The 25,790-nt window shown below is 37.5% G+C and overlaps 1 protein-coding gene across 1 annotated transcript in view; it reads right to left on the bottom strand.

Moving 5' to 3' along the window:
- The window catches only part of BUB3_8 (mitotic spindle checkpoint protein Bub3), a 28,723-nt gene extending 3,265 nt beyond the window's left edge, over positions 1-25,458 (bottom strand). Inside the window, exons 1-6 of the mRNA XM_051218186.1 lie at positions 24,995-25,458; positions 21,269-23,770; positions 17,625-17,725; positions 11,131-13,678; positions 2,784-3,152; positions 1,078-1,230 (exon numbers count right to left, since the gene is read on the bottom strand). Of these exons, the coding sequence (XP_051074023.1) occupies positions 1,078-1,230; positions 2,784-3,152; positions 11,131-11,413 (805 nt within the window). The 5' untranslated portion in view covers positions 11,414-13,678; positions 17,625-17,725; positions 21,269-23,770; positions 24,995-25,458. The remainder of the gene's footprint in view (positions 1-1,077; positions 1,231-2,783; positions 3,153-11,130; positions 13,679-17,624; positions 17,726-21,268; positions 23,771-24,994) is intronic.
- Positions 25,459-25,790: the final 332 nt, after the last annotated feature.

The raw sequence follows: 25,790 nt of genomic DNA on the forward strand, positions 1-25,790 counted from the left end.
CATGAGAATAATTATTATCAAAAAACTAATGTTTGGCAAATCACGTGACATTAGACACTGATTTTGTTCTATTTGTAAAATTTGGTAGTTCAACTATTTATGTGTGCTTATTAACCTTTTCAAAAGTAGTAGTACTCCGAATGGTATTATATCGCACCACAACGCATTGAAATAATCAGTCTTTTGTTTAAAACTCAACAGTCTGTGAAGTAGTCTCATATAACTAAAATACAAAGCATCCACTAATGACCTCATAGATACCTGAAAAAAGTCTGTGATCTTACCAACTGTAAAAAAGATTCAGAGTAAAAGAAAGTATCTACCGAAAAATTTCTTCAAATTACTTTGAAATAAATGAGTTAAATTTTAAAAAACAATGGATTTTATGGCTTAGTTGCAAGTTTTTGCTCGTCTGTTGTTTTGACGATTAGCCGATAAAAGTTAGGACGACAAAGAGTAGATTGAATAAGTCCTATCTATTTGTATAATCCATTTGATTAATAGGGTAACAATGATGGTTTAAATAAAGTTATCTGTTTGTTGAAAATATATGCTATCAATTTTAGGTAAACAGAAATGATGAAATATTATATTCCTTGTCAGATTAATGTGTGTGGTGCATCGAGAAAACAAAATAGTTGAAGATTATGATCAAAATAGTCTGATCCTAATATAAGTACTATATTTTAATTACGCTTCATAAGAAATACAGAAAGGTTTAGAACATAATCTACTTGTATCCATATAAAGGAATCAATACATCGCCAATGACAGTGTGATTTAGAAATATTTATCGATGGGTGATCGCTAGTGTATAAATCCCGAAAGACATTCCAACTTGAATAGTCATTTCAAAGAATCCTACAAAATACTTTTCGAATATTTGCAAAAGCAATAAAATAATGGGAGATTCAATTAGTTTTAAAATGAAATGTCCTGAAAATGAATATACAAAGTGATGTTATAAGTATCTGATTTCATAAGTAGCTTGCGATTCATCATTTTATAAACGAATTACTGCAAAAGCAGGGTATCGACGAAGTATCATAAAAAAATGAATTGATGAAAGACAAATACCTGTAGCAAACGTATTGTATCCTTGATGAAAGGCAATGGCAATTACTGGATAAATCGTTTCTTTATCGCCTTCTTTAACACGATGGCATTTAAAAGCATATTTTTTCTTTTGAACCTCCGGACTAGGATCAAACATTTCGACAGCTATCCGACCTAAAAATAAAAAAACAGTGTCCATTGCCTAGTAAGTAGATTTCAACTAGTAAACAAAATTCTTTTTTCTAAAATGGGGGATAATGTTTCACTGCATTAAATTCAGCTCTCGAGATCTTTATAACTTGCTTTAAATACATAAACATTAAGTATTCAACTAAGAATACCCAGGTAAAATAGTTTCGATTTATTATTTCAGTTAGATACGTGAAAAAAAACCGTGACAAATCAGTGTACTCCTAGCAAGTCGTTTATTAAGCGTTTTTCAGTTTGTGTAGGATAAAAGTATTTAAAAAATTTCGATGAAACTTGTATCAGTTTTATAATTTGACAATCTTACCTCCAAGTACTTTTATGCTAATCTGTTCTCATTTAGCTGGGAAACAATTTATGGATATTTAGCAATTAAAAGAAACCCATAGAAACATAGGATGTCCTCAGAACCTACAAGTGAGTTTCCTTAATACTTCAGTTATCTACTCTTTCCAGTGAGTTAGCAGCTAGTTTAGAAGTTTGTTCCGTTCGGTGTTTCGGTAAAGCTAGATTACTTCCGCTTAGGACGGCAATGTGTCTGACAATAACTACATAACATTTCGCCATTGAGATCTAGATAGGCACTTGGAAAAGTGTGGGAGTTATGTAAATATTCACACCACCAGCATCTGGAGTATAGTACAGTTCGTTAGTGTAGTAGTGTACAGAAAACCATTTTCAACAACGTATCGGAGAAATTTAGCAAGGCTGCAAAAATCGAAAATTACTCAGTTGGCTTTAGAAGTTAGTGTTCATCAAAACCGAGCTATAATCCACTGGATAATATAGGAACAGATAATAAAATAACGCTGAGATCGCTATCTTCTCATTATTTGGAATAAAATTTGTAACGCGCAAACAGATAAACAACTGTCAATCGAAAATTAGCTGGTCATATTCGCTTCAATTTCGGTCATTAGTGTGGTGACGACGATGGTGGAGTGGGACGTGAATACCAGAGGTTTCTAGGATACACTTACGTGAAACATACTTTTAAATACACAAACAAATAATAAAATGATAGTACACAAGCTGAATTATGAATACACGTATATAAAATACATCGTATATTAAAGCTGTGGGCAAATATAAATCACAAAGTAGCAGAACTACTTCATCAGGTGTTGAATTCATTTAATAACCACAAACAACAGTAAGTATGTATGCCACTTATTCCTACAAAACACATTAATCTATATATATTATTGGTTTGAGGAATCTGAATTTAAAATTATGGAAACAAATTTTAAACAAAACAATGGTTAGAATTGTATTTCGGTCAGTCATGTTGAGTAATAAACCTCAATGCTCGACAGAACATTCCTAGTGAACTGCGATCCCTTTATAATGTGGTTTATGTGTTCATATATGTGATCACAACACTGTGTGAAACCATTGAGAAAAAAGTGAAACAAACAATGATTTTCCCCAATATCACTTATAATTACATCCTTTCGATGGAAAGACAAAAAACAGTAACAATAATCATAATAAGATAGTGTCGATTAACATATCATTACCTTCAATTGAACCTAATATATAACCCTGTCCATTTGGAAAACATTGGATACATCGAGTTTGGTATCTGAGGCTTGATTCACGCTGTTCTAAAGGTGCATGCATTTGACGGAGATCCCATATTAGTACATGACGTCCAGCTGTACCTACAACCAGTTGGTTGCGTATACTATCCATCGTATACACTGTACTAGGTTGACGATGAACACTTTGTGCTCCACCTTTTGAATCAGTTGCATTGGATGATGCTACAGAAGCACGTGGGTCCCATATACGTACAGTACAATCCCAACTACCAGTGATACAAGCCTGAATATTTGAATTGTAATGCATCGTACTAATAGCTCTCAAACATGAACCTAAAGTTTGATCTGAAATTACAAGTAAAGAAGATATTTGGCCAAAATATTGAATATTTAAAACATTGTTAGGATAGAAACATTCGATTATCAGAATAAACGTATATTTGTAATATGTAGGTGGAAACCGCGTGTGAACTCAAACATAAGTTCTAAAATAATTATATTTCCTCACGTGAGGCATGAGACAAAAAATGTGGGTCATTTTTTCTGAACAAAATAACAATCCACTTCTCACGAACCTTAAAATACGGTACGCTGAGATTAATATTTGAATATAAACTAAATCTAACTCTTCCTTAAGCTCTTCTAGAACTACTTCCAGTTTTAAACCCAGTTGAAAGAGGAGTGTTGGACATGGGGTCAGCAACTCCATCCCACAGAAAACAATCTTGCTAAAAAACGCTAACCAGAAGAACCAAATTACGCCATTTAAACTCTGCCTTCGGAGTTGAAAGATCTTCACTCAGAAGAATTAAGACGCCTAATGATGAAAACCGAGATTCTTCGAAAGTCACGAGATCGATTCCCCTTATAACAACCAGAATAACAAGATTTATAGGTACATGGAATGTCCGGACAGTGTGGGAGACCAGGAGGACCGATCAAATAGCAACGGAAATGAGGAGATACAACTTGTCGATGCTCGGAATCAGTGAAACCCATTGGACCCAATCTGGACAGCAAAGGATAGATTCGAGAAAGACGCTGTTGTACTCTGTTCATGAGGAACAAAATGCTTCGCACACTCATGGAGTTGACCTGATGCCGTCCAAGGAAGTACGTACAGCACTTATAGGATGGGGATCTCATGAATCCAGGATCATCAAATCATTCAAAAATAGGCAGGGAATCACAATCAATGCTACACAGTGTTATGTACCCATAAATGATAGCGACAACGATGATAAAGCCTAGTTTTACGAGAGGCTGAAATCAATCATAGTGAAGTGTTCAGGAAATGACCTGAACATCCTGATGGGAGACTTAAACGCCAGTTGGAATAGATAACACGGAGTATGAAGATATCATGGGACGACATCGACTGACTGGGTGAAAGGAACGAGAACGGTGACGGGTTTACAAATTAATGTGTATTCAACAAAATGGTTGGCGCAATATTCTCACAAAAACGAATACACAAAGCTAAATGGGTCTCAACGGATCACACAACAGAAAACCAGGTCTAAAATATTCGCATCAGCAAAATATTCACAAGGTAAGTGGAGGATGTAATAAACCAGGAGAGGAGCTGACGGCTTCAAATCACCATCTGTAGGTTGCCAGAATGAAACTGGAGCTAAAAAAGCACTGGACAACTGGAGAAACAGCATTACAAAGGTTCACTTAAGAATTCCTTCAAGATACTGACAAACTTAACGAATTCAAGGTAGCTCTCAACAACAGGTCCCAAGTCTTACAAAATCTACTCAAGGAAAGTGAATCTACTATGGAGAACAAATGAAAACGCATCAAAAAGCACTAACTTCAACGTGTCAGGAAATTCTGGGCCTCAAGAAGGATCATCATCATAAAAAATGTAACTCTATGGAAACCCTAGACAGCATTCACGAAAGGAAGAACAACATAGCAATTAACAATAGTCGAACAAGAGCAGAGAAAGTCAGGGTACAATCTGGATATACAGAAGCAGACAAGCAAGTAAATAGGAGCATTAAAACTGACAAACGGAAATACGTGGAAGACCTAGCAACGACAGTGAAAAAAAGCTGAAACAGAAGGAAATATGAGAAAAAACTACATGACACAGCGGAGAAACTGACAAGGAAATATGGCAAACTAGAGAGATAGGTCAGGGACAAATAAGACAAGCCAATCACTGACATTCAAGAACAGAGCACCATATGGGTAGAACCCTTTGGGGAAATATTGAATAGGCCAGCTCCACTGAATCCAACGGCATCGAAGCAGCACACGCACTTTCCTATAAATATCATTCCACCAACGATAGAAGAAATCAGACAAACCAAGAGTGGGAATGCAGATAGACCTGACAATATATCAGCTGAAGCTCTGAAGTCAGGTATAGAAGTAACTGCAAGTATGCTTCACACTCTATTCAGGAAGATTTGGAAAAAAGAACAAGTGCCGACGGACTGGAAAGAAGGACACCTAATCAAGACATCAAAAAAGGAGATCTGAGCAAATGTGAGAACTACAGAGGCATCACACTACTATCGGTACCAGGAAAGGCATTCAACAGTGTTGCTGAATCAGATGAAAGATTCAGTATGCACATAGCTTCGAAATCAAAAGACCAGATTCCGTAAAGATCGATCGTGCACAGACCAAATCGTGACACTACGGATCATTTTTGAACAACCAGTTGAGTGGAACTCATCACTATGCATCAACTTCACTGACTATGAGAAGGGGTTTGACAGTATGGATGGGAGAACATGATGAAAACGTCTTCGACACTATGGTGTGAAAATCATCAACATCATCCAGAATTCATACTACGGGCTACACTGCAAAGTCGGGCATTGAGGACAGCTGACAGACGCATTGTAAGTGAAGACCAGTATAAAACAAGGCTGCTCGCCCTCACCTTTTATCTCCCTTCTAGTGGTTGACTGGATTATGGAGAACTCCACACCTGACAGGAAGCACGGAATACAATGGACAGCTTGCATGAAGCTAGACAATCTGGGTTCTTCAGATGACCTGGGCCTTCTACTCATGCACACCAACAAATGCAGGTGAAGACAACCGGTGTGTCGGAAGCCTCTGCATCAGTAGGCCTCAACAAACACAAGGGAAAAGCACGATCCTTAAATATAGTACAGAAAACACCAACCAACCCTATCGCAATTGATGAGGAAGCCCTGGAAGAGGTGAAAACTTTGACGTACCTGGGCAGTATCATCGATGAACAAGAAGGATCCGATGCAGACGTAAAGGCAAGGGTTAGCAAAACAATAGCAGTATTCTTGCAGTTGAAGAACATATGGAACTCAAAACAACTCTCAACCAATATCAAAGTTAGAATTTTCAATATGAACGTCAAAACAGTTTTACTGTATGGAGCTGAAACTTGGAGAACTACTACTACAACCATCATCATCAAAAGAGTACAAGCATTTCTAAAGAACTGTCTACGCAGAATACTCAATGTCCATTGGCTGGATACCAACAGCAACAGCGTACTATGGGAGGGAAAAAACCCGCTTACAGCTGAAGAAGAAATTAGGAAAAGATGATAGAGGTGGATAGGACATACATTACAGAAATCAACTAACTGAATCACGAGGAAAGTTCTTATTAAGCTCGCTACTTGATTAACGCAGAATACAGTATACAACTACAGCACTCGAACGTATAGAACCCCCATGGTCGCGAATGAGAAGATAGAAGACTGGAGAAGTGCTTGTTGGGTGAGTATCAAAACGTACGGAAAATTATGGGTATTTATAGATATTAGCGTTTGTTATATCAACATTACACTTCAGCAAAGAGGCATGTTATGCTACTCTCCAATGGTAGCATACCACGTTGATATTCTAGAAAGCTCCATCACATTCTGATTGGATGGAAACACTTCAGCTCCTTTAGGGCCACTGAAGGCTCCATCGTAGTTCTCAGAAGTCATCCAGACACCTCCTCGGAATAAGATTTATTCATTGGGTCCACTTGTAGCCTGACAACTGGTTTGCGACGGTATTCCATTTTGTTCGCTGTCTCTATGGTCCAAGTCTTCTTCTCCGTATTCTTGGGAGAATATGTCGTTAGTGTATCTGAGATTAACTCTAGTGGAAGATTCAGCTGATTATCTCGAGTATGCATCATTCTTTTATCTTTAAGGATTTGGTTTGTGTGTGTGATACATGTGCGAAACGTTCCTCAAACTTTGTACAAAACTTTCCCCAATCTTTGTACGATTTTTTGGGATTCTCATCGATTCTTCCAGAGGTAGGACTTAACGAACACTTGGTCGCCAACGTTAAAACTTCGGATATTAAGATTTGGTCTGTGCCTATCCACTATTTTGGTTGGCAACATGGCGTTGAAAATAGTTCGAATACGTCTTCCGAACATGGCTTCAGCAGGAGAATTACCATCTGGGACAGTTGGGTTTGGAGTAGTTCTGTAGGCCATTAAAAATGTTGTAATTACCTGTCTAGTTGTCCCCTCGCCTCCCTTTTCAGCGGAGCTCGTTTAAAAGTGTCGACAAAACGTTCTGCTTTTCTATTCGATCGAAGATGATAGGGCGGAGAACGTAGATGTATTATTCCATTTATGTTGCAAAAATAATTGATTGATTCTTCAACGAATTGTGAGCAATTGTCAGTCACTAAAATCTCTGGGAATCTAAAACACCTGAACAAAGTAGACAATTTGTGGTCTGTTTCTGATGTTGTACAATTGGGCATACTATATATTTCTGGTCACTTCGTAAATGCATCTAATCGGCGGCATCATTACGTCATATATTAGTAGGACACAAGTCACAACAGTGCTAACTTAGAATCCTGAAGGTAAACGGAAAAGAACAAGGCCAAAGAGCACACTGTGTCGAGAATCGGAAGCAGATATCAAAGGGATGAATAGCAACCGGAAACGATTGCCCAGGACAGAGTTGGATGGAGAATGCTGGTGGGCGACCTATGCTCGTCCAGGAGGGGTAACAGGTGTAAATAAGTAATGCAAGTGTTAAGTATGCACAATCCAAGTCTACAGAGATATATACAAAAATAGTTTACACGATTACTTTGTGTAGGTATTTTAAGCTTTAGGTCCTTCCGTAATAACTTTTGTTTTTTTATTTTTCATCATTAATATTTAGAAAATCTTATTTTTTGATGTACAGTAAACCAGAGAGACCGGTCAAAGACAAAGAAGGCAAGCCAATCAATGAAATTCAACAACAGCGTAACAGATGGGTAGAATACTTCGAGGAACTCCTGAATAGGCCGGCTCCAATGAATCCACCGGATATCGAAGCGGCACACACAGATCTTCCCATAAACGTCAACCCACCAACGAAGGAAGAAATTAGAATGGCCGTCAGACAAATCAAGAACGGGAAAGCAGCAGGACCCGACAACATACCAGCTGAAGCACTGAAATCAGACATCGAAGCAACCACAAGCATGCTTTATCTTCTATTCAAAAAGATTTGAGAGGAGGAACAAGTGCCGATGGACTGGAAAGAAGGACACCTCGTCAAGATTCCAAAGAAAGGAGATCTGAGCAAATGTGAAAACTACAGAGGCATTACACTGCTGTCAATACCAGGGAAGGTCTTCAACAGAGTGTTGCTGAACCGGATGAAAGATGCAGTAGACGCCCAACTTCGAGATCAACAAGTTGGATTCCGTAAGGATCGATCGTGCACAGACCAAATTGCAACACTACGGATCATCGTCGAACAATCAGTTGAGTGGAACTCGTCATTATACATCAACTTCATTGATTATGAAAAGGCATTTGGCAGTGTGGATAGGAGGACGTTATGGAAACTTGTTCGACACTACGGAGTTCCTGAGAAGATTGTCAATATTATCCGGAACTCATACGACGGACTACAGTGCAAAGTAGTGCATGGAGGACAGCTGACAGATGCATTCCAAGTAAGGACCGGAGTCAGACAAGGCTGTTTACTCTCTCCCTTCCTCTTTCTTCTGGTGGTCGACTGGATTATGAAGACCTCGACATCTGAAGGAAAACACGGAATACAATGGACAGCTCAGAACCAATTAGACGATCTGGACTTCGCAGATGACCTAGCCCTCCTATCACGTACACGTGAACAGATTCAGATAAAGACAGCCAATGTAGCAGCAGTCTCTGCATCAGTAGGCCTCAGCATACACAAAGGGAAAACCAAGGTCCTCAAATTCAAAGCGGAGAACAGCAATCCAATCACTCTTGATGGCGAAACTCTGGAAGATGTAGAGTCCTTCACATACCTAGGAAGCATAATCGATGAACAAGGAGGATCAGATGCAGATGTAAAGGCGAGGATCGGCAAAGCAAGGGTAGCATTCCTACAATTGAAGAACATATGGAACTCAAAACAACTCTCAACCAATATCAAAGTGAGAATCTTCAATACGAACGTCAAGGCAGTTCTACTGTATGGAGCTGAAACTTGGAGAACTACAACAACCACAATCAAGAAAGTACAAGTATTTATAAATAGCTGTCTACGCATGATACTCAACATCCATTGGCCGGATACCATCAGCAATAGCCTTCTGTGGGAGAGAACAAACCAACTTCCAGCTGAAGAAATTAGGAAAAGACGATGGAAATGGATAGGACATACATTACGCAAATCATCAAACTGCATCACGAGACAAGCCTTAACTTGGAATCCTGAAAGGAAGCGGAAAAGAGGAAGGCCTAAGAACACACTACGTCGGATAATAGAAGCAGATATGGATAGGATGAATAGGAACTGGAAGGAGCTGGAAAGGATTGCCCAGGACAAGGTTGGATGGGGAATGCTGGTGAGCGGCCTATGCTCCTTCACGAGGAGTAACAGGCGTAAGTAAGTAACCACAATGTAATGTTGACAAACGTTATTTAATAGTTTAATTCACGAGTCGATCCAAGCTAAACCACCACTGAAAGCCTGGAAGCATTGGATGGCCGTTTCGTCATAATGCAGGACTCTCCCCAGCAGTGCGTATCCACAATCCCGCACACGGGGTTCGAACCCAAGCCCTTCGGTCTCGTGCGCGAACACCTCACCTTTAGACTACTGAGCCGGCATCCAGTGGTGTTAATGTCTAACTTCAATCGGTCCATGATCTTGCACAACCCGTCATCCGTTGCCGTTCAGTGCGTCCAGATTTTCTATGGTGGTCTAGCTCAAATAAACTCATGAATTCAATTAGTAAAATTACTACAATCTCTACAACTCCCCATTCTGATAAAATGTTTTCATTTTGACTGACTTGAATTAAATTCAAACGACCCTCATTGGTCTACTTTTAAAGTTTCATACTATAATTTTTTCAGTATTTAGTTATTTACGTCTATGACCTTTAGTCTCCCATAACTGTTATATTTTCTAATCGATTTATTTGTTCACATTATTTACTAGTAGTTTTAGAAGTTTGCATAGATTCCACTCACTTCCTCACCCATACCTAAATATCCATGAAACATACAAGCAAATAAATGTTATCACATCATTTCATGTAAATTGTATGATTGTACAAGACATGGAAGTGAGATCATCTCAATGATATTTTTGCTTTACTGAGCTGCTTAATTTATATCGTAGTGGCGCAATAAATGAAAATCAATTTATTCTGGTGTCAAATAAATATATTTAAACGTGACAAACGAGTGCATAGTTTGAAAATAATTGTTAATCAGTCAGCATTTATCCATAATCATCGCTTGGAGCTATTTATATAAACAGAAATGAGAGCACTGAGATCGAATGAGTAACAAAGGAATTAGGGGATGTTTAGATTTACTTACAAAGATCTGTTTTTACTGTTTGCGACTGTCATTTGCAGTACGATTTCACTACTGTAATAACGAAGTGACATTTACTACTTTACTTAAGTCATTCAGCTTCCCACACAGACTAGTATATAGTATAGTGCTTTTCTAACTTCAGATAGTCTGAATTTCTTATAACTAGAAGTTCAGCTTTTAATGTCTCCAGTGTAGGCTAATAGTGAGATAACAAGTGATAGCGAGATCGGTTAGAAATCACATCAGATATCGTGAAAAGGAAATCTCCAATCTCTGGTTCCATCAAATGTAAGTATTGCAAATTTCTTTCCAAATAGTCACCATTTTGTATACAGAAGAGGATTTATTTGTCATATTCATTTTCTTATTTAACGAAATCTGTAAATCAGACATCCATATACCTTTGATATAACCAGAGAAGGGATGATAGTAAGTGAAGTTGCACCTCGAAGACCTGCCTGTATACTAGAAGTTAAATCAAAAGATAGTATATTAAGATGGGTTCTTTACTCAATGGTGCAAAACTTACTCTGATTAGTGTTGCAGTCGAACAATTTTAATTCTCCATCTAGTGAACCGCTGACAACGTGTACAGTATCAGAAAAAGCGGTGTCTAAAACTGGAGTACTATGTTGATAAAACAAACGTTGACTTCCTGAAGCCACATCATAAATTCGCACCGTACAGTCCCAACTTGAAGCGACTAGGAATTGTGGAGCCGCTTTCCCAGGTTGGAAACGAACAGCAGTAACACCATCAGTTGGAAGAGAAGATAATTTGTACTGATCCACAGTAGTAGTCAAAGGAGCCATTGCTAAAAAAATAAATTTATCTCCCAGGATAAATATAAGCTGCAGAAATCAGTTATGAAAACTACGCTGTACTCTTTTGTATCAAAATTGTGATTTTTTCTGGAAAGAACATGTCATCCTACTGTGCGTAAGTAAAATTTTTCGTAATAGCTGTAGTCATGTTAGGACTCTAGAAATGATATAATGAATGACGGTTCTAATGAGTTTTAATCACTTAGAGTGTTGACGCATGTGACTATGTTTAGAAATTATCACTGCTGGCGGGATAAAAGATTGAACTAATGGGCATTGATAGTCATACGCAAGTGACTTCTTGCAATCTGTTCGTTTAATAACTCGGTACAGAAAAACGTTCCCTTGATTTATTGCTCTGATTTGTGAGAATATAGGGGAAAATTTACACAGTATGTTCATACATATTGGAGAATCACATATACACCTAAACATTAATTTGATTTACGGTCTAATCAGCTGATGTAAGCATGGTTGTTTTCAGCATTAGGTGATTTCATTTACAGCAGACTGAAGGTACTAAGTAACCCTGTGTGTAAGACTTTGACCCCAATTATTGCATATGAGAGCTGATGGATATTATGCACTGAGCCAAACTTTAGCTGATGCCGAGTGCTTCGAGCCCCTGTCTGAACGACTTAGGTTTGAGAATCGAAACCTGTAAGACAAAATTCTAATCATAGTTCGACATGAATAAAAGTCGTATTACGATAATTCCTGTTCATAGAAAAAACAAATATCCTTTTTCACTATGAACACAGATTTTAAGGTTGGGATGGAATTAAAATCAACTATTAAAATACTAACATGGTTACAAGTATTTTAGTTCTTCTGAATAAGTCATTGTACATTAAGGAAAAACTGTAGGTCGCATTGAATAAAATATAACAATGAAACTGTACAAATATTCAATATCAGATGTAATATTTATCATAAAGGATCAAACTAGGAAACAATGGCAGTCATACAATTAATCAAGAACGATACTACATAATGTTTATACACTGTTTATTAGAATTAGTTTACACCGAAATTTATTAAACAGAACAATTAACATAAATATCAATGAGTATATTATTTTCTTAGAAAAAAACAAATGAAGCAGCTGGAAGCACTTCGGCGTTTTCTGCAATTAGCAAACTACACATACAGACTGAGAAAAGTTTTGGAAATAAATCATACATATCGTAGACAGAAACACAGAAAAAACAAAGTGTATTGAAATATTTCAAAAATAAAGGAAATCAAATTTATGCAACTCAATATTAACTCAAGTTCGTAGAAAATAGAGCAGACACAACCGAAATAAGCTGACTATAAAAAGGTGGGCAATACATAAGAAGCAATAGGTAGTTTAAACATAAGTATTCACTGGATGGATAATTGCGAGTAACTGATAAGTATTTTTATTAATTATTACCTGGTTCACTGTTTTTTACATAGAATATAAAACAATACCCAAATACTTTTTTAAAAAAGAGAAAAATATGGAAAACCGATGGTAACTACCTGAAAAGATCTTGTATAATTCACGAGATGTCTGTAGAAGTGTAAACATGCATATGAAAAAATAAGCAAACAAAAAACTGTACAATAACAACCACGGAAAATAACGATGAAGAAGGCAATTGGTAAGATATATATTGCTAGAATGATTTGCACAGGTTTACACTCTGAGTAGAAATAAGTTCGTTATCACAAATATTTATTTGAGTCGGTGATAGCAAAAATGGAATATATATTTAGTTAATAATCAAAAGGGAAATCATTATGTGCAAGAAAGAACTGGAAAAAGAGAAAACGAGGTATTTAGTGCATAACAAAATAAATATGGAGATTCTTTACTTTTGGTGAGTTCATAGAGATAATAACCGATTCAGGTGACAGCTTCTAATAATCCTTATTATCGGATATGCTTACAACTTCATCGTTTTTGGCATCAGTTTCAAGATATGTGTGATATCGGAATAGATCAGGCCAATACCAAGGTGGGGTGATTTTGCCACCTGATATATTTGATGAACTAGATTCAAATACTCTTTCTATAACAGATTTCTGATCATGTTTATTGGAATTCAGACATAACCAAGGCACCTTTCGTGTATTTAATCGAAGCAAAAACAAAGTAAAAATCTTTCCCAGAACTAATATTATAACAGACTGGTGAAAGACTGCCCATAAACGATAATTTGGGCCAGGGAATGGATCGCTTATAGCTGGGCACAGAATATTGTTAAGATTAATTCCGGTCATCTGCAAAATAAGATAATAAATTAATCACTTGGAGATCCAATTACTTAATGCACAAATATTTAAAGAACATTTGCACTGTTTAATGATTATGGACAATGAAAGAAAATAATTTATCACCAATAACGGAGTACATTTCACTAACATAGATCATTTATGAAGAATTAATGTATCGCAATTTATAATCCAGTTCCAACTACTTTTGTTTGATCAGCCACACATCATCGTGCATTTGATCAAGCAGAGATACGGAAGTCATGTTATTATCAAAACTATTTAACATAAAAGAAATGTATTGAAAAGAGAATGGTATGTTATAAGTTTGGACAAAGTAGAATCACTAGTCAACAAAAGAGACTACAACTATCTGTAACAAAATAAAATAACGATACTTAAAGATTTATGTTTCAAATTCATATACTTCCGACTGTCATGGAATGAGTCGATAGTAATATCTTTAAAAAGGGTTCACGTCGTTCCTGTAACAACTATCGGGGGATAACTCTACTTCCGATTGCGTCCAAGCTATTGGCTTCCGTCATACTTCGTAGGTTGTTCAAAACCCGAAAAAGATTGACTCGCGAGGAGCAGGCTGGGTTTCGTTCTGGTCGAGGATGTATTGCTCATATCTTCACCCTCCGCCAAATGTTAGAACACCGCCATACTTATCAAAGGCCAACAATCGTAGTGTTTCCTGACATCAGGGCTGCCTTCGATTCGTTGGACAGAACTGTTCTCTGGGATTGTCTATTGAAGAAGGGTGTGCCTGAGAAGTTTATTAACATCCTAAAAGCCCTATATACAAACACCTCAGGCAGAGTGAAGGCATACAACCACCTCTCTCCATTGTTCCATTCGAGCAGTGGGGTTAATCAGGATTGCCCAATCTCACCATTCCTCTTCAACTTTGTCATCGATGACATTCTGGAAACAGCTCTGATGAATGTAAGTAATGGTGGTATGTATCTGTTTCCTGGACAAAGACTTCTTGACCTTGAGTATGCGGATGATATTGTCTTACTGTGCGATAATGCCCAAGCCATGCAATCTGCACTTAGTCAGTTGGCAATCAGTGTCCGTAGGTATGGTATGTGCTTTGCACCTTCGAAGTGCAAAGTATTTCTACAAGACTGGCAGGATTCTAATTATGTACTCACTCTGGATGGTGAGCAGATAGAAGTAGTCGAGAAGTTCGTGTATCTGAGTAGCTGCATAAGTGCTGGTGGTGGTGTGAGTGATGAGATCAACTCACGCATAGTGAAAGCCAGAATGGCTTATGCCAATCTGGGCCACCTTTGGCGCCTTCGCTATGTTAGTCTGGCTGTAAAAGGTCGGGTCTACAGTTCGTCAGTGGGAGCAGTTTCGCTCTATGCTTGTGAAACCTGGTCTCTCCGAGTTGAGGACGTTAGACGACTCTCTGTGTTCGATCATCGTTGTCTCCGAAGGATTGTCGACATCCAATGGCAACACCATGTCAGTAATGCAGAGGTTCGGCATCGTGTGTTAGGGCGCAGGGACGGTAATTCAATTGGTGTCACCATCCTGAAACACCAACTTCCGTGGCTTGGACATGTTCTCCGAATGTCGTCCCAGAGAATTCCACGTCGTGCATTATTTGCCGACTCTGAGACTGGTTGGAAGAAGCGGAGAGGTGGTCAGTACATGACATGGTGTCGTGGCATGAAAGAAAGCTGCAAAGGACTGGCTTCTGTCGGTCCTTTACGACTCCCTTGGTTGGGGTCTGAGAGATGGTGCAACACAGTGGCTAGAGACGTTATCAGATATGGCTCAGAATAGAAGCCAGTGGCGATCCTACTGTAACCTTCTTTTACTTTCTTCATAAAAAAATGGTTGTTTCCTCCTTAACTGAAAGATTTCTCATTGTACCTTTCCGTTTCCCCATTATTACTATTATTATTACACTACCTTACACTAATCTGTTCGTTATTGTTCTTTTTTCTCTTCAAATTCTCATTGTTTTGTGTGGCGCATATATATTTGGTGCCCTCTTGTACCAATATTTATGTTCAAATAAACAAATAAATAATAAACTTTTGACTGTCGCAATAAAATATTTGTTTGTTTAGAAATAGACAACCATGTCACTGTGAAAAATAAGATGAGGCTAAAATTTATCTCTCATAAGCACGTAAAATATGTAGGAATCAGGTTTTGATATTAAAAAGGCGTACATTCAAATTAGATTACATAGTCTATACTGTAAGTAAATAAAGACATTGCATCTGATGATCACTTTGACACAAAGCTGCAGATCCACAATGACTTTCTGAAACAGTACTAAAAACAATGCAGTAAAATTTGTAAATCTAACCTTTTGAATATACATAGACATACTATGCTACAATCTTAGAAGTAAAAGACAATACAAGGAAATAATATTTCTAGAATGCATTCAGAAATAGTCCAATATTCCTGTTATTAAATTAAACAACGTATGTTAGTTTCAATATTTGAAAATAAAATTGATCATTCAGTTGTTGCCCCGATAAGCCTTTTTATTCATTCTCAAAACAATGAATAGAAGTATATGAACTAATACGACGACATTAAAACTTGATTTATAAAATAGGACAATAACATTGATAATTAGGATGAATAGACAATAACAACAAACTGTTGGGAAGGGTGAATATACATTAGCCTACATATTTGTGAAATTATTACATGAATATACAACCAAGAAACAATGAATGAGACAAAAACTGGTCATTTCGATGTAGTGAATAGCTGACCACATATCCCCTTTTAGAAGCTGAACATTCCAACCAGTAAACTATCTCTATATATTTTTTGTTTTGATCATTACTGATTTTATATGAGCGTGTGTGTGTGGATTTCTTATCCTACTCATCACGTGTCTGTGTGTGTGACTATGGATATCGATTAACGCTTGATTAAATCGAGTTGGCTCACTCGTCTTCTCCACTACGTGTCATTTAGTTTCGCTTCTCTCTCTCCTCTTCGCTCCGTTTCCTGATTGTTTGTTCAGATCAACGATTGTATGAAATATACGCACTCAAACATCATTCTCGTATTTGACTTATTTAATTCTGTTACTGACTAACGCGAGTTAAGTCGATGATTATATACGAAGGTAGCTGGGATATTGTTACAATGTCTCTTATTACAACCCAGTTATTCCTATTATTAAGTATTCTTGAACAGTAATCCATCCAACAAGTCCCCAAATCAGAACACGGTTGGACAGAAACGAAACGAAACGAAATTCCAAATAACAAGGGTAGATGGAAATAAGAAGCACAATAAGAAAAAAGTTAGTAAATTTCTAGTTTTTATGTGAAATTCTAGAGTCTTCTCTAAGTATCCGCTAGCGCTGATTGGTTAAGAAATAGCCAACCAGAGTGCAGCAACACAATCCTGCACGGAACGTGATTTAATCCAGTCTATATTCCACTAACAGATATATAATTAAATAACAATCATTCATACGATCAGATTGGAGTCAGAACTCGGGCCACTGAATTATGAAAGAAATCTGAACAGGGGTGGCTTCTGCTGGTCCTTCATGACTCCCTGGTTGGGGTCCTAGAGATAGTACAACACAGTGGCTTGAAATGTTGTCAGACGTGGCTAAAAATGGAAGTCAGTGGCAATCCTGCTGTGACTTTCCTCATAAAAAGTGAACGTAACTTTTTGACTCAAAGCATTCTTTCTGGTTGTATTTTTCCTAACTGAACTGCCTCTCCTATTATTATTTCACTATCATACACTAATTTCCGTTCGCTGTTATTCTCCTTTTTCTTATACGCACTATACATTCTCTATCTCTTCATAGCCTCATTGTTATTGTATGGTGCATATGTATTTGGCGCCCCTTTGCAATAATATGTGTCCAAATAAATAAATAAATTCTAAAAAATATTTTACCCTGATACAGAGATTCTATTTATCATAAGACCTAACTTACCAAAGCAATGGGTTGTAGGACTAAGAAATGATACAGAACCTGTATACTTAAAGAAAATATCACCCATGAAAAATCATCAATTGGTTCAACTGAAAATTCACCTGTTGTAAAAGCAAGAAACAAAATATCTCATGTTAAATACCCAGTTAATTGTAATTGTAACTTTAGACACTGAAATCTACCACGAATATTTGAAATACTTTAGTGGCTGAGAAGGGAAATTGTACTGTGTTTATGAATTGTCTTTAATACTTAGTTTTGCAAAACAATCATTGTATTAGATGTAACCAGTTAGTCATGACCAATGTAGAGCCTGACACATGTTTTGGCTAGAGTTGCCAGAATGCCCTGGTACGGCCGAGAGTGGGGAGAGTCCGCTCTCCCTCTCGAAATACTCTCACACGGCCGCGCGTATACAGCCACTGCCAGGGAAGTCCTACTCATAGCCTTTTCGTGGCGGGGGTGTTGTTTACGAAATTGAGAGGACGAAAAGCGAATGTCCGGCGCTTTAACCGGATCACAAACCAATGGTGCACATGGGCTCCAGTATCCTGCGGGAACAAATGGCGTATGAACCAATCGTTGGTCACCGGCTTCCACGGGACTGCATCTCCTTACGATGCTCCACTGCCGTGTGGGTTAGACCTTTACGTCAAAGGCTCGGGGAGTGGCCTCCTAAGATAACCACCTGCTTCGGTTTGGGCACCCGGGCAGTATCACAGCCCACACACAAATGATGAACTCTCTATGTCTATGGAAATTACTTTTCTCGCTTCGAAAAACAATCAATTGATTCAAATTATTATCATTACAATTATTGTCATTATTATTACTATTATTATTATTGTCATTATTAATATTATTATTATTTTCCACATTATTCACCCTCTTTTATACTTATACAGCGGCTCGTCTTTGGTGGAAATTCGACTGTATCTAAACGTTCTTGAGTCACTGTCTGGTTGAAAATTGTATGTTACCACCGAATACGAGGACTGAAGCAGTTTTTCTGAAACCACGTGCACCATTCAAACTGGCTGCCTTCAACGTTCACACATTTATGCAGGTCGGACAACATATAGGGCTGGCTATGTCTTTGGAAAGTCTTAATATTGATGTTTGTTGTCTATCCGAGACCCGTATTCAAGACTCTGGCGAAGTACTACAAATTCGCTCTACATCTGTCGCTTCGAAAAGCTTGTTTTACGTGCGCTTATCCGGGGACCCTGTGGCATCTTCTTCTGGTCTTGCTGGCGTTGGAGTCGCACTAAGCGCTAGAGCTGAGGCAGCACTAGTCGATTGGATCACCATTAACAATCGGTTATGTATTGATCATATCTTCACCCTCCGCCAAATGTTAGAACACCGCCATACTTATCAAAGGCCAACAATCGTAGTGTTTCCTGACATCAGGGCTGCCTTCGATTCGTTGGACAGGACTGTTCTCTGGGATTGTCTATTGAAGAAGGGTGTGCCTGAGAAGTTTATTAACATCCTAAAAGCCCTATATACAAACACCTCAGGCAGAGTGAGGGCATACAACCACCTCTCTCCATTGTTCCATTCGAGCAGTGGGGTTAATCAGGATTGCCCAATCTCACCATTCCTCTTCAACTTTGTCATCGATGACATTCTGGAAACAGCTCTGATGAATGTAAGTAATGGTGGTATGTATCTGTTTCCTGGACAAAGACTTCTTGACCTTGAGTATGCGGATGATATTGTCTTACTGTGCGATAATGCCCAAGCCATGCAATCTGCACTTAGTCAGTTGGCAATCAGTGTCCGTAGGTATGGTATGTGCTTTGCACCTTCGAAGTGCAAAGTATTTCTACAAGACTGGCAGGATTCTAATTATGTACTCACTCTGGATGGTGAGCAGATAGAAGTAGTCGAGAAGTTCGTGTATCTGAGTAGCTGCATAAGTGCTGGTGGTGGTGTGAGTGATGAGATCAACTCACGCATAGTGAAAGCCAGAATGGCTTATGCCAATCTGGGCCACCTTTGGCGCCTTCGCTATGTTAGTCTGGCTGTAAAAGGTCGGGTCTACAGTTCGTCAGTGGGAGCAGTTTCGCTCTATGCTTGTGAAACCTGGTCTCTCCGAGTTGAGGACGTTAGACGACTCTCTGTGTTCGATCATCGTTGTCTCCGAAGGATTGTCGACATCCAATGGCAACACCATGTCAGTAATGCAGAGGTTCGGCATCGTGTGTTAGGGCGCAGGGACGGTAATTCAATTGGTGTCACCATCCTGAAACACCAACTTCCGTGGCTTGGACATGTTCTCCGAATGTCGTCCCAGAGAATTCCACGTCGTGCATTATTTGCCGACTCTGAGACTGGTTGGAAGAAGCGGAGAGGTGGTCAGTACATGACATGGTGTCGTGGCATGAAAGAAAGCTGCAAAGGACTGGCTTCTGTCGGTCCTTTACGACTCCCTTGGTTGGGGTCTGAGAGATGGTGCAACACAGTGGCTAGAGACGTTATCAGATATGGCTCAGAATAGAAGCCAGTGGCGATCCTACTGTAACCTTCTTTTACTTTCTTCATAAAAAATGGTTGTTTCCTCCTTAACTGAAAGATTTCTCATTGTACCTTTCCGTTTCCCCATTATTACTATTATTATTACACTACCTTACACTAATCTGTTCGTTATTGTTCTTTTTTCTCTTCGAATTCTCATTGTTTTGTGTGGCGCATATATATTTGGTGCCCTCTTGTAGCAATATTCATGTGTTGAAATAAATAAATAAATAGAGTTGCCATGATACGTTAGCACAGCGAGGTGGATTTTAAAAAATAGCAAAGTGAAATGTAGCAGAAAAACCATACATTAAGAAAACGGCACGAATAAAAAATTAAAAAGATGTGTCAAAATGTACTGAAACTTAAGATCTAGAGGTAGATAAATGGTGATTACATCTGTGCCGCTGTGACCGATTCTGAGCCATGTTACAGGATGTCGTACACCACTGATCAAGGTTGTCATAAAAACCACAACTAGGTAGTTTGCGTACAGCAATATGACTCATAACAATAGCCAATGAAAGCATAGTGTTCAACCCTCCATCAGCTTAGTTAGCCGGATAGTGAGTGTCACAAGCTAGAGATAAGCGTCCCTCAAAGTTGATTACAAACGTGTATTTGGCAAACAGGTCCAAATGAATATCACAACATAAAATATCGGATAAAACCAAATTAAAGTGGATGGATTACATTAACCTATGTTGTAACAATAACAACCATAATAAAATCATGCATATAGAAGGGTACGATAAAGTGAGAGAAAATTGTTCTTTTTACTAGTACCCATCATGTTTTCAACAGTCAATTTATGGAAGTTTATGCAATAGCCACAAAAGCTCAGTTCATTATCAACTTCTTTTATTTTGTTGCCAAACCAGCCATTTTCGCAGTTTACTCTTTATACAACAAGCCACATTACAATATAGATACTGAAACATACATACATGAACTAGAATAAACAATAAAAAAGTAGACGAAATAAAAATGATACAGAAACATTCACCCGCATATAATGCATTCCTTTTTAAAGAAATAAGCACCTTTATACAAATTAACCGAAGCTGTACTGGGTAAATAGACACAATACATTTTAGCAATTTTAACAAAATAAGACTTACTACTCTGATTCAAAAAGCTAGCAGGAATTAAAATAATCAGAATATGTTGCACGAAGTAGGTCACATGTTCGAATGGCAGCTTTAAAAAATGTAAAGAACTACGTTAGAACTCTTGTTATACACAAGTCATCAAATTTCTCAGTAAATTTAGTCCAATCATCGGAACACGTCGTTTAGTGACTCAAAAGATGTGTTAAAATATGTGTTCGAGACGCTGAAAATTGCTGGGCTTTAACATAAATATTATGAGTATATCAGTTATGACTACACCTACTGGCACTTCAATGATTCAGGAACAATTTTCAACCTTCAACTTGTACTTTTATTTTTCGTTCATATAAAAACATCGAATATCAGTCATTAATAACTCAATTTTACACATACATAAAGGCACAATTTGTCCAGTCATTTATTTTCACATCATGAACTTTTCACATGTTTCGCATTTAATTGACTTATGTTACCCTATTTACTAAAAGTCAAGATCCAAACATGATTGCATTAACACAGTATGGATTTGACTGTTGAAAACGCTATATATTTATTTAATGATTTTGATTTTTACCATGAAGAAGTCCAGACAAGTAGCTGGACGAAACGTTAGAATTATTTAAATTTCAATCGCTGAGACTGTTTCAAGTATAATTTTCACATATAATGACGTATAATAGACTTCCTAATCTGAAATTGTCATAATCCCTGACTACATTAGACATCAGAACTAGGTTTCTAGAAATTGTAATACCAGTCCCTTGAGATTCGCAATCTTAAGTTGAAATGAGTTCCGGATGTTAAAAGTGTAACTATCGATTAATTAAATGATTCGGAAAGGAACAATGAACATGTCGGCTTCAATTGGTGTCCGGTGAAGCATTAAAAAAAATGGAATCGAGATATGAAAGGTGATTCTAACAAAAGTTGACAAGGTTATTCAAAGTAACAAAATGTGTTTATTTATGTACTGAGACTCGATACACAAATGGAAGTACGGGTGGACCTTACAGAAGTATATCTAGATACTTTTCTATTATAACCAACCAAACTTATATTAACAATTATTAGACTCAACCGTGACTTACTAAACATAAGTTCATCATATTACGTTTCAACCAAAGCTTAGAATTAATAGATACCTAATCATAACATCCGCGACAGAACGAATTAACTACTAGTCTTTCAATGGATTGACTAAATTATCATTTTACCAACCTCTAAAATATACTATTTGGCTATCTCAAACATTTTTTCCGATCCTGATAAGGCTCTAGAAACCGCTGAAAGATGTTCCGCTGACGCCTATGTCACTGAAAAGAATATATAGAAGGTATATTGAAGTTACTGAAGATTCTTTGTCTAAACTAATGTAGTTATTCAAGTTTACTGAATCGTATTCCGAGGTTATCACAAATATTGGCGTCATAGAAGCCAAGTGCATGAGTACGTATAATGAGTGGTAAGTTCAGCTTCCTGATTTTCGAGAACTCTCTTACCGGTGAACTTAAATTCCTGGTTTGATGGAACGAATTAGAACGTAAATAATTGCACTTTCTGATTTTAAGTTAAATACAAACATTTATTTTTACTCATTGAAAAATTACTGATTAATATACATTTCAGTTAAAGACGATTGTGAGTACAGAAACTCAATAAGAAGTAATCCACTTATCCTGATAGTTATATTCGCAACGAGTTAAGCATTACTGTATTGAGCTAAACAGTACATTGGGTGCCTTTTAAACAAGAGATCAAGTTGCTTACCTGGAAACCTACATCAACCCTGGAGATCATGTGATGCTCGCATACTACATAGTAAAATAATAATAATAACCATAATCATTAATATGGCTTTTTGAACGTTTGAAAAAATATCCATAATCGGGTGTAATTGTGGTTAGGCGTTCGCTATTGAACAAGAAGTGCGATAACAAGTAAATTCTCATGAGTTCTTTAGTGAGTTGAATATCCTTATAGACGACCTATACATTTTGCTTCAAATTACTTCTATATGTAGTAACTATCAGACTGTGATATCAGTCACTAAAAAACGTAGTGAAGTCGGTAAATAGAATCTCACACTTGATCTAAGGTTGATATTGATCATTTAATCGGTTGCTTATTGATCTGTATTTTGCACCATGTTCGTGTTTTAAACACAAATATTAACACATCAAACTTATCAAACAAAATAACGCAGGTCAGAACAAAACAAAATAAACTGTAAACTATCTGGAAATGTGGTCTCAGGGATTCAAGTGACTAGTATTGTTTCACTTGCAATTTACGGTAGAAAAGCCATACGTATTACTGCTTACCCAATGAGCCTTAATTAAAAAAGCAACCACACAGAAAACTAATGGATTAACATGAACGTCAGTAAGAACTTACGGAACGAGTGTTCAATATTGGGAAAGTTAACGCTAACAAAGGACCATTCATCATATGTAAGTGGATTCGAAAAATAAAAGTTGTAAGCCAAGATGACGATGAAGCCAAAAATAATATCTAGAAGGTAGCAAAATGCAGGGATGTTACATTTATTAAACCAGGAGACAATCGGAATAGTAAAAAACAATCGGCTTAAAGGTATCTAGTCGAATTTCTAAACACTGGAACAACTGAAATCAGCATAATAGAATTTTGTGTGGAAAACAGAAAAATAACTTATTAACAGTTGGAAATTTATGAACAACCATTGCGTTAGATGATTTGATCTACTCGATCTAAATCAAAATGCTTCAAATACTGATCTTTCTGGTTATAGCTCAAGTCAATAAGAACAAAACCGAAGGTCAAAGCAAAGTGCGACATAAGTTCATGAAATGATTGGCTGGTGGACTGAGCTAAGATAGTAGGTGCGGAGTTTCAAGTTGAAATCCAGAGGATAACCGTAATTTAAGGTTGGAGATGCTGGTTAGTATAACCGGAAATCCTAATAATCGAAGTTATTCTTTTTTTACATCTTGTGCTTAGCACTGTTCCGATCTTCCCCTATTCTGTGACAACTCAGTCAGCCAGCTACAACGTAGGACCAGGCACATATGTGTCGGTCTCAGTTGCCATACCTCTGTGACAACTAACGCTCTATTTCTACTTAAAACGACTAATTTTCGAATAGTCTCACCTTCTATCTCTGGAGTTTGTTCCTCAATGCAATAATGCGGTGCAGATACTAAATTCGATGTCGTTCACGACTGACTGTCCAGATAACTCAAGAGAAGAATATGTTCGACTTCGAAACCTCGTAAAATAAGTCGACCAAGTCATCAATCTTGCTCGACTATATTTTGAAAACCTTGTAGTTTGATCATACTTAAGATACTGAAGGCATACTTTAATGTTACCAGTAACCTAGAGAGTCATAATACGTCCCATCATAAACCCGTTTTCGACTAAGTTTCCCCAACCATCGTATTGTTCCAAGTCCCTTGTTTGGTGAGCGACCTTAAGCAGAGCACGAATCAACCATATTCTTGATGTACAAATACATATCATTATGACATCATTCAACTTCATTTGACAAATAACTCGTGGAGAAAATGAGTAAACAAGGGCTAGTGCCGAGAAATCTAAACACTCGGTAATGACAATAAAAAAGCAGTGGACACTCATAATAATCCATTTTATTGACGCTGGAACGATTTTTAACAGATTTTTCATGATAAAACTTCTCGTTCGCAAAAATAGAATGAATAGCGCAAAAAGATGAAGCAACTCAAAGCGAATTACCTGTAGTATGGTTATAATGTGACACGGATTTAAGATCCAAATAAGCGTGCTAGTGGCTAGCTTGAAGCCTATTTCAATCCCAAATACAAACGTGTGCAATACAAGAAGTATCTGTCTGAGCTTTGTTTGTTCATTAGAATGACGAGGATTTCCAACACTAAATTTTAAATACGACCAATAGAGAGTGTATAAGAATGTTATGCAGACACATGTAGATTCGAAGAACCTTCTTTTTGTTGTAATATAATTAATACAATTCTGACCTCCTGCCCCCTCGATACTTGTATTTACACCCGTATACGTCCAACTTAACATAATCCTCAAGGATTTACACAAGGCTACAACTTATTGCAATATTCTAAAACATTGAGGTTTTTCAGGCTTGTGAAAGGGTTGACGACGCCTGACGCAATGTAATACCTCATTGGGATCCCATCCGAAATCCCTCCCGCGCTCAACGTACGCTAATCAGGAGTAACAAAACAAATAAAACTTCTATCTGACAAGTTAACACAAGTCATTTGACTTATTTGTACTGTCTCCTTAGTATCAAAAAACTTTTAGCTACTCGTCAGCCTCCTGTGATGTTAATATACTTTATCTGCCACAATTGCTCTCGTGAATTCGCTAATTAGAATTGGGAGGTTTTTATGTTGATCCACAGTAACCCTAGCAATATATTTGCCTCCAAATATACTGCTTTCTATGAAATCATTCTTCTCAAGAGTGACACGATTGGTTTGTATAGGACTACCCAGTCGTTAACCTCTAGTGGTCAGTAAACCCGATTTCTCTA

The sequence above is a fragment of the Schistosoma haematobium genome, chromosome 1 (genome assembly GCF_000699445.3).
Source record: "Schistosoma haematobium chromosome 1, whole genome shotgun sequence".
Taxonomy (NCBI): domain Eukaryota; kingdom Metazoa; phylum Platyhelminthes; class Trematoda; order Strigeidida; family Schistosomatidae; genus Schistosoma; species Schistosoma haematobium.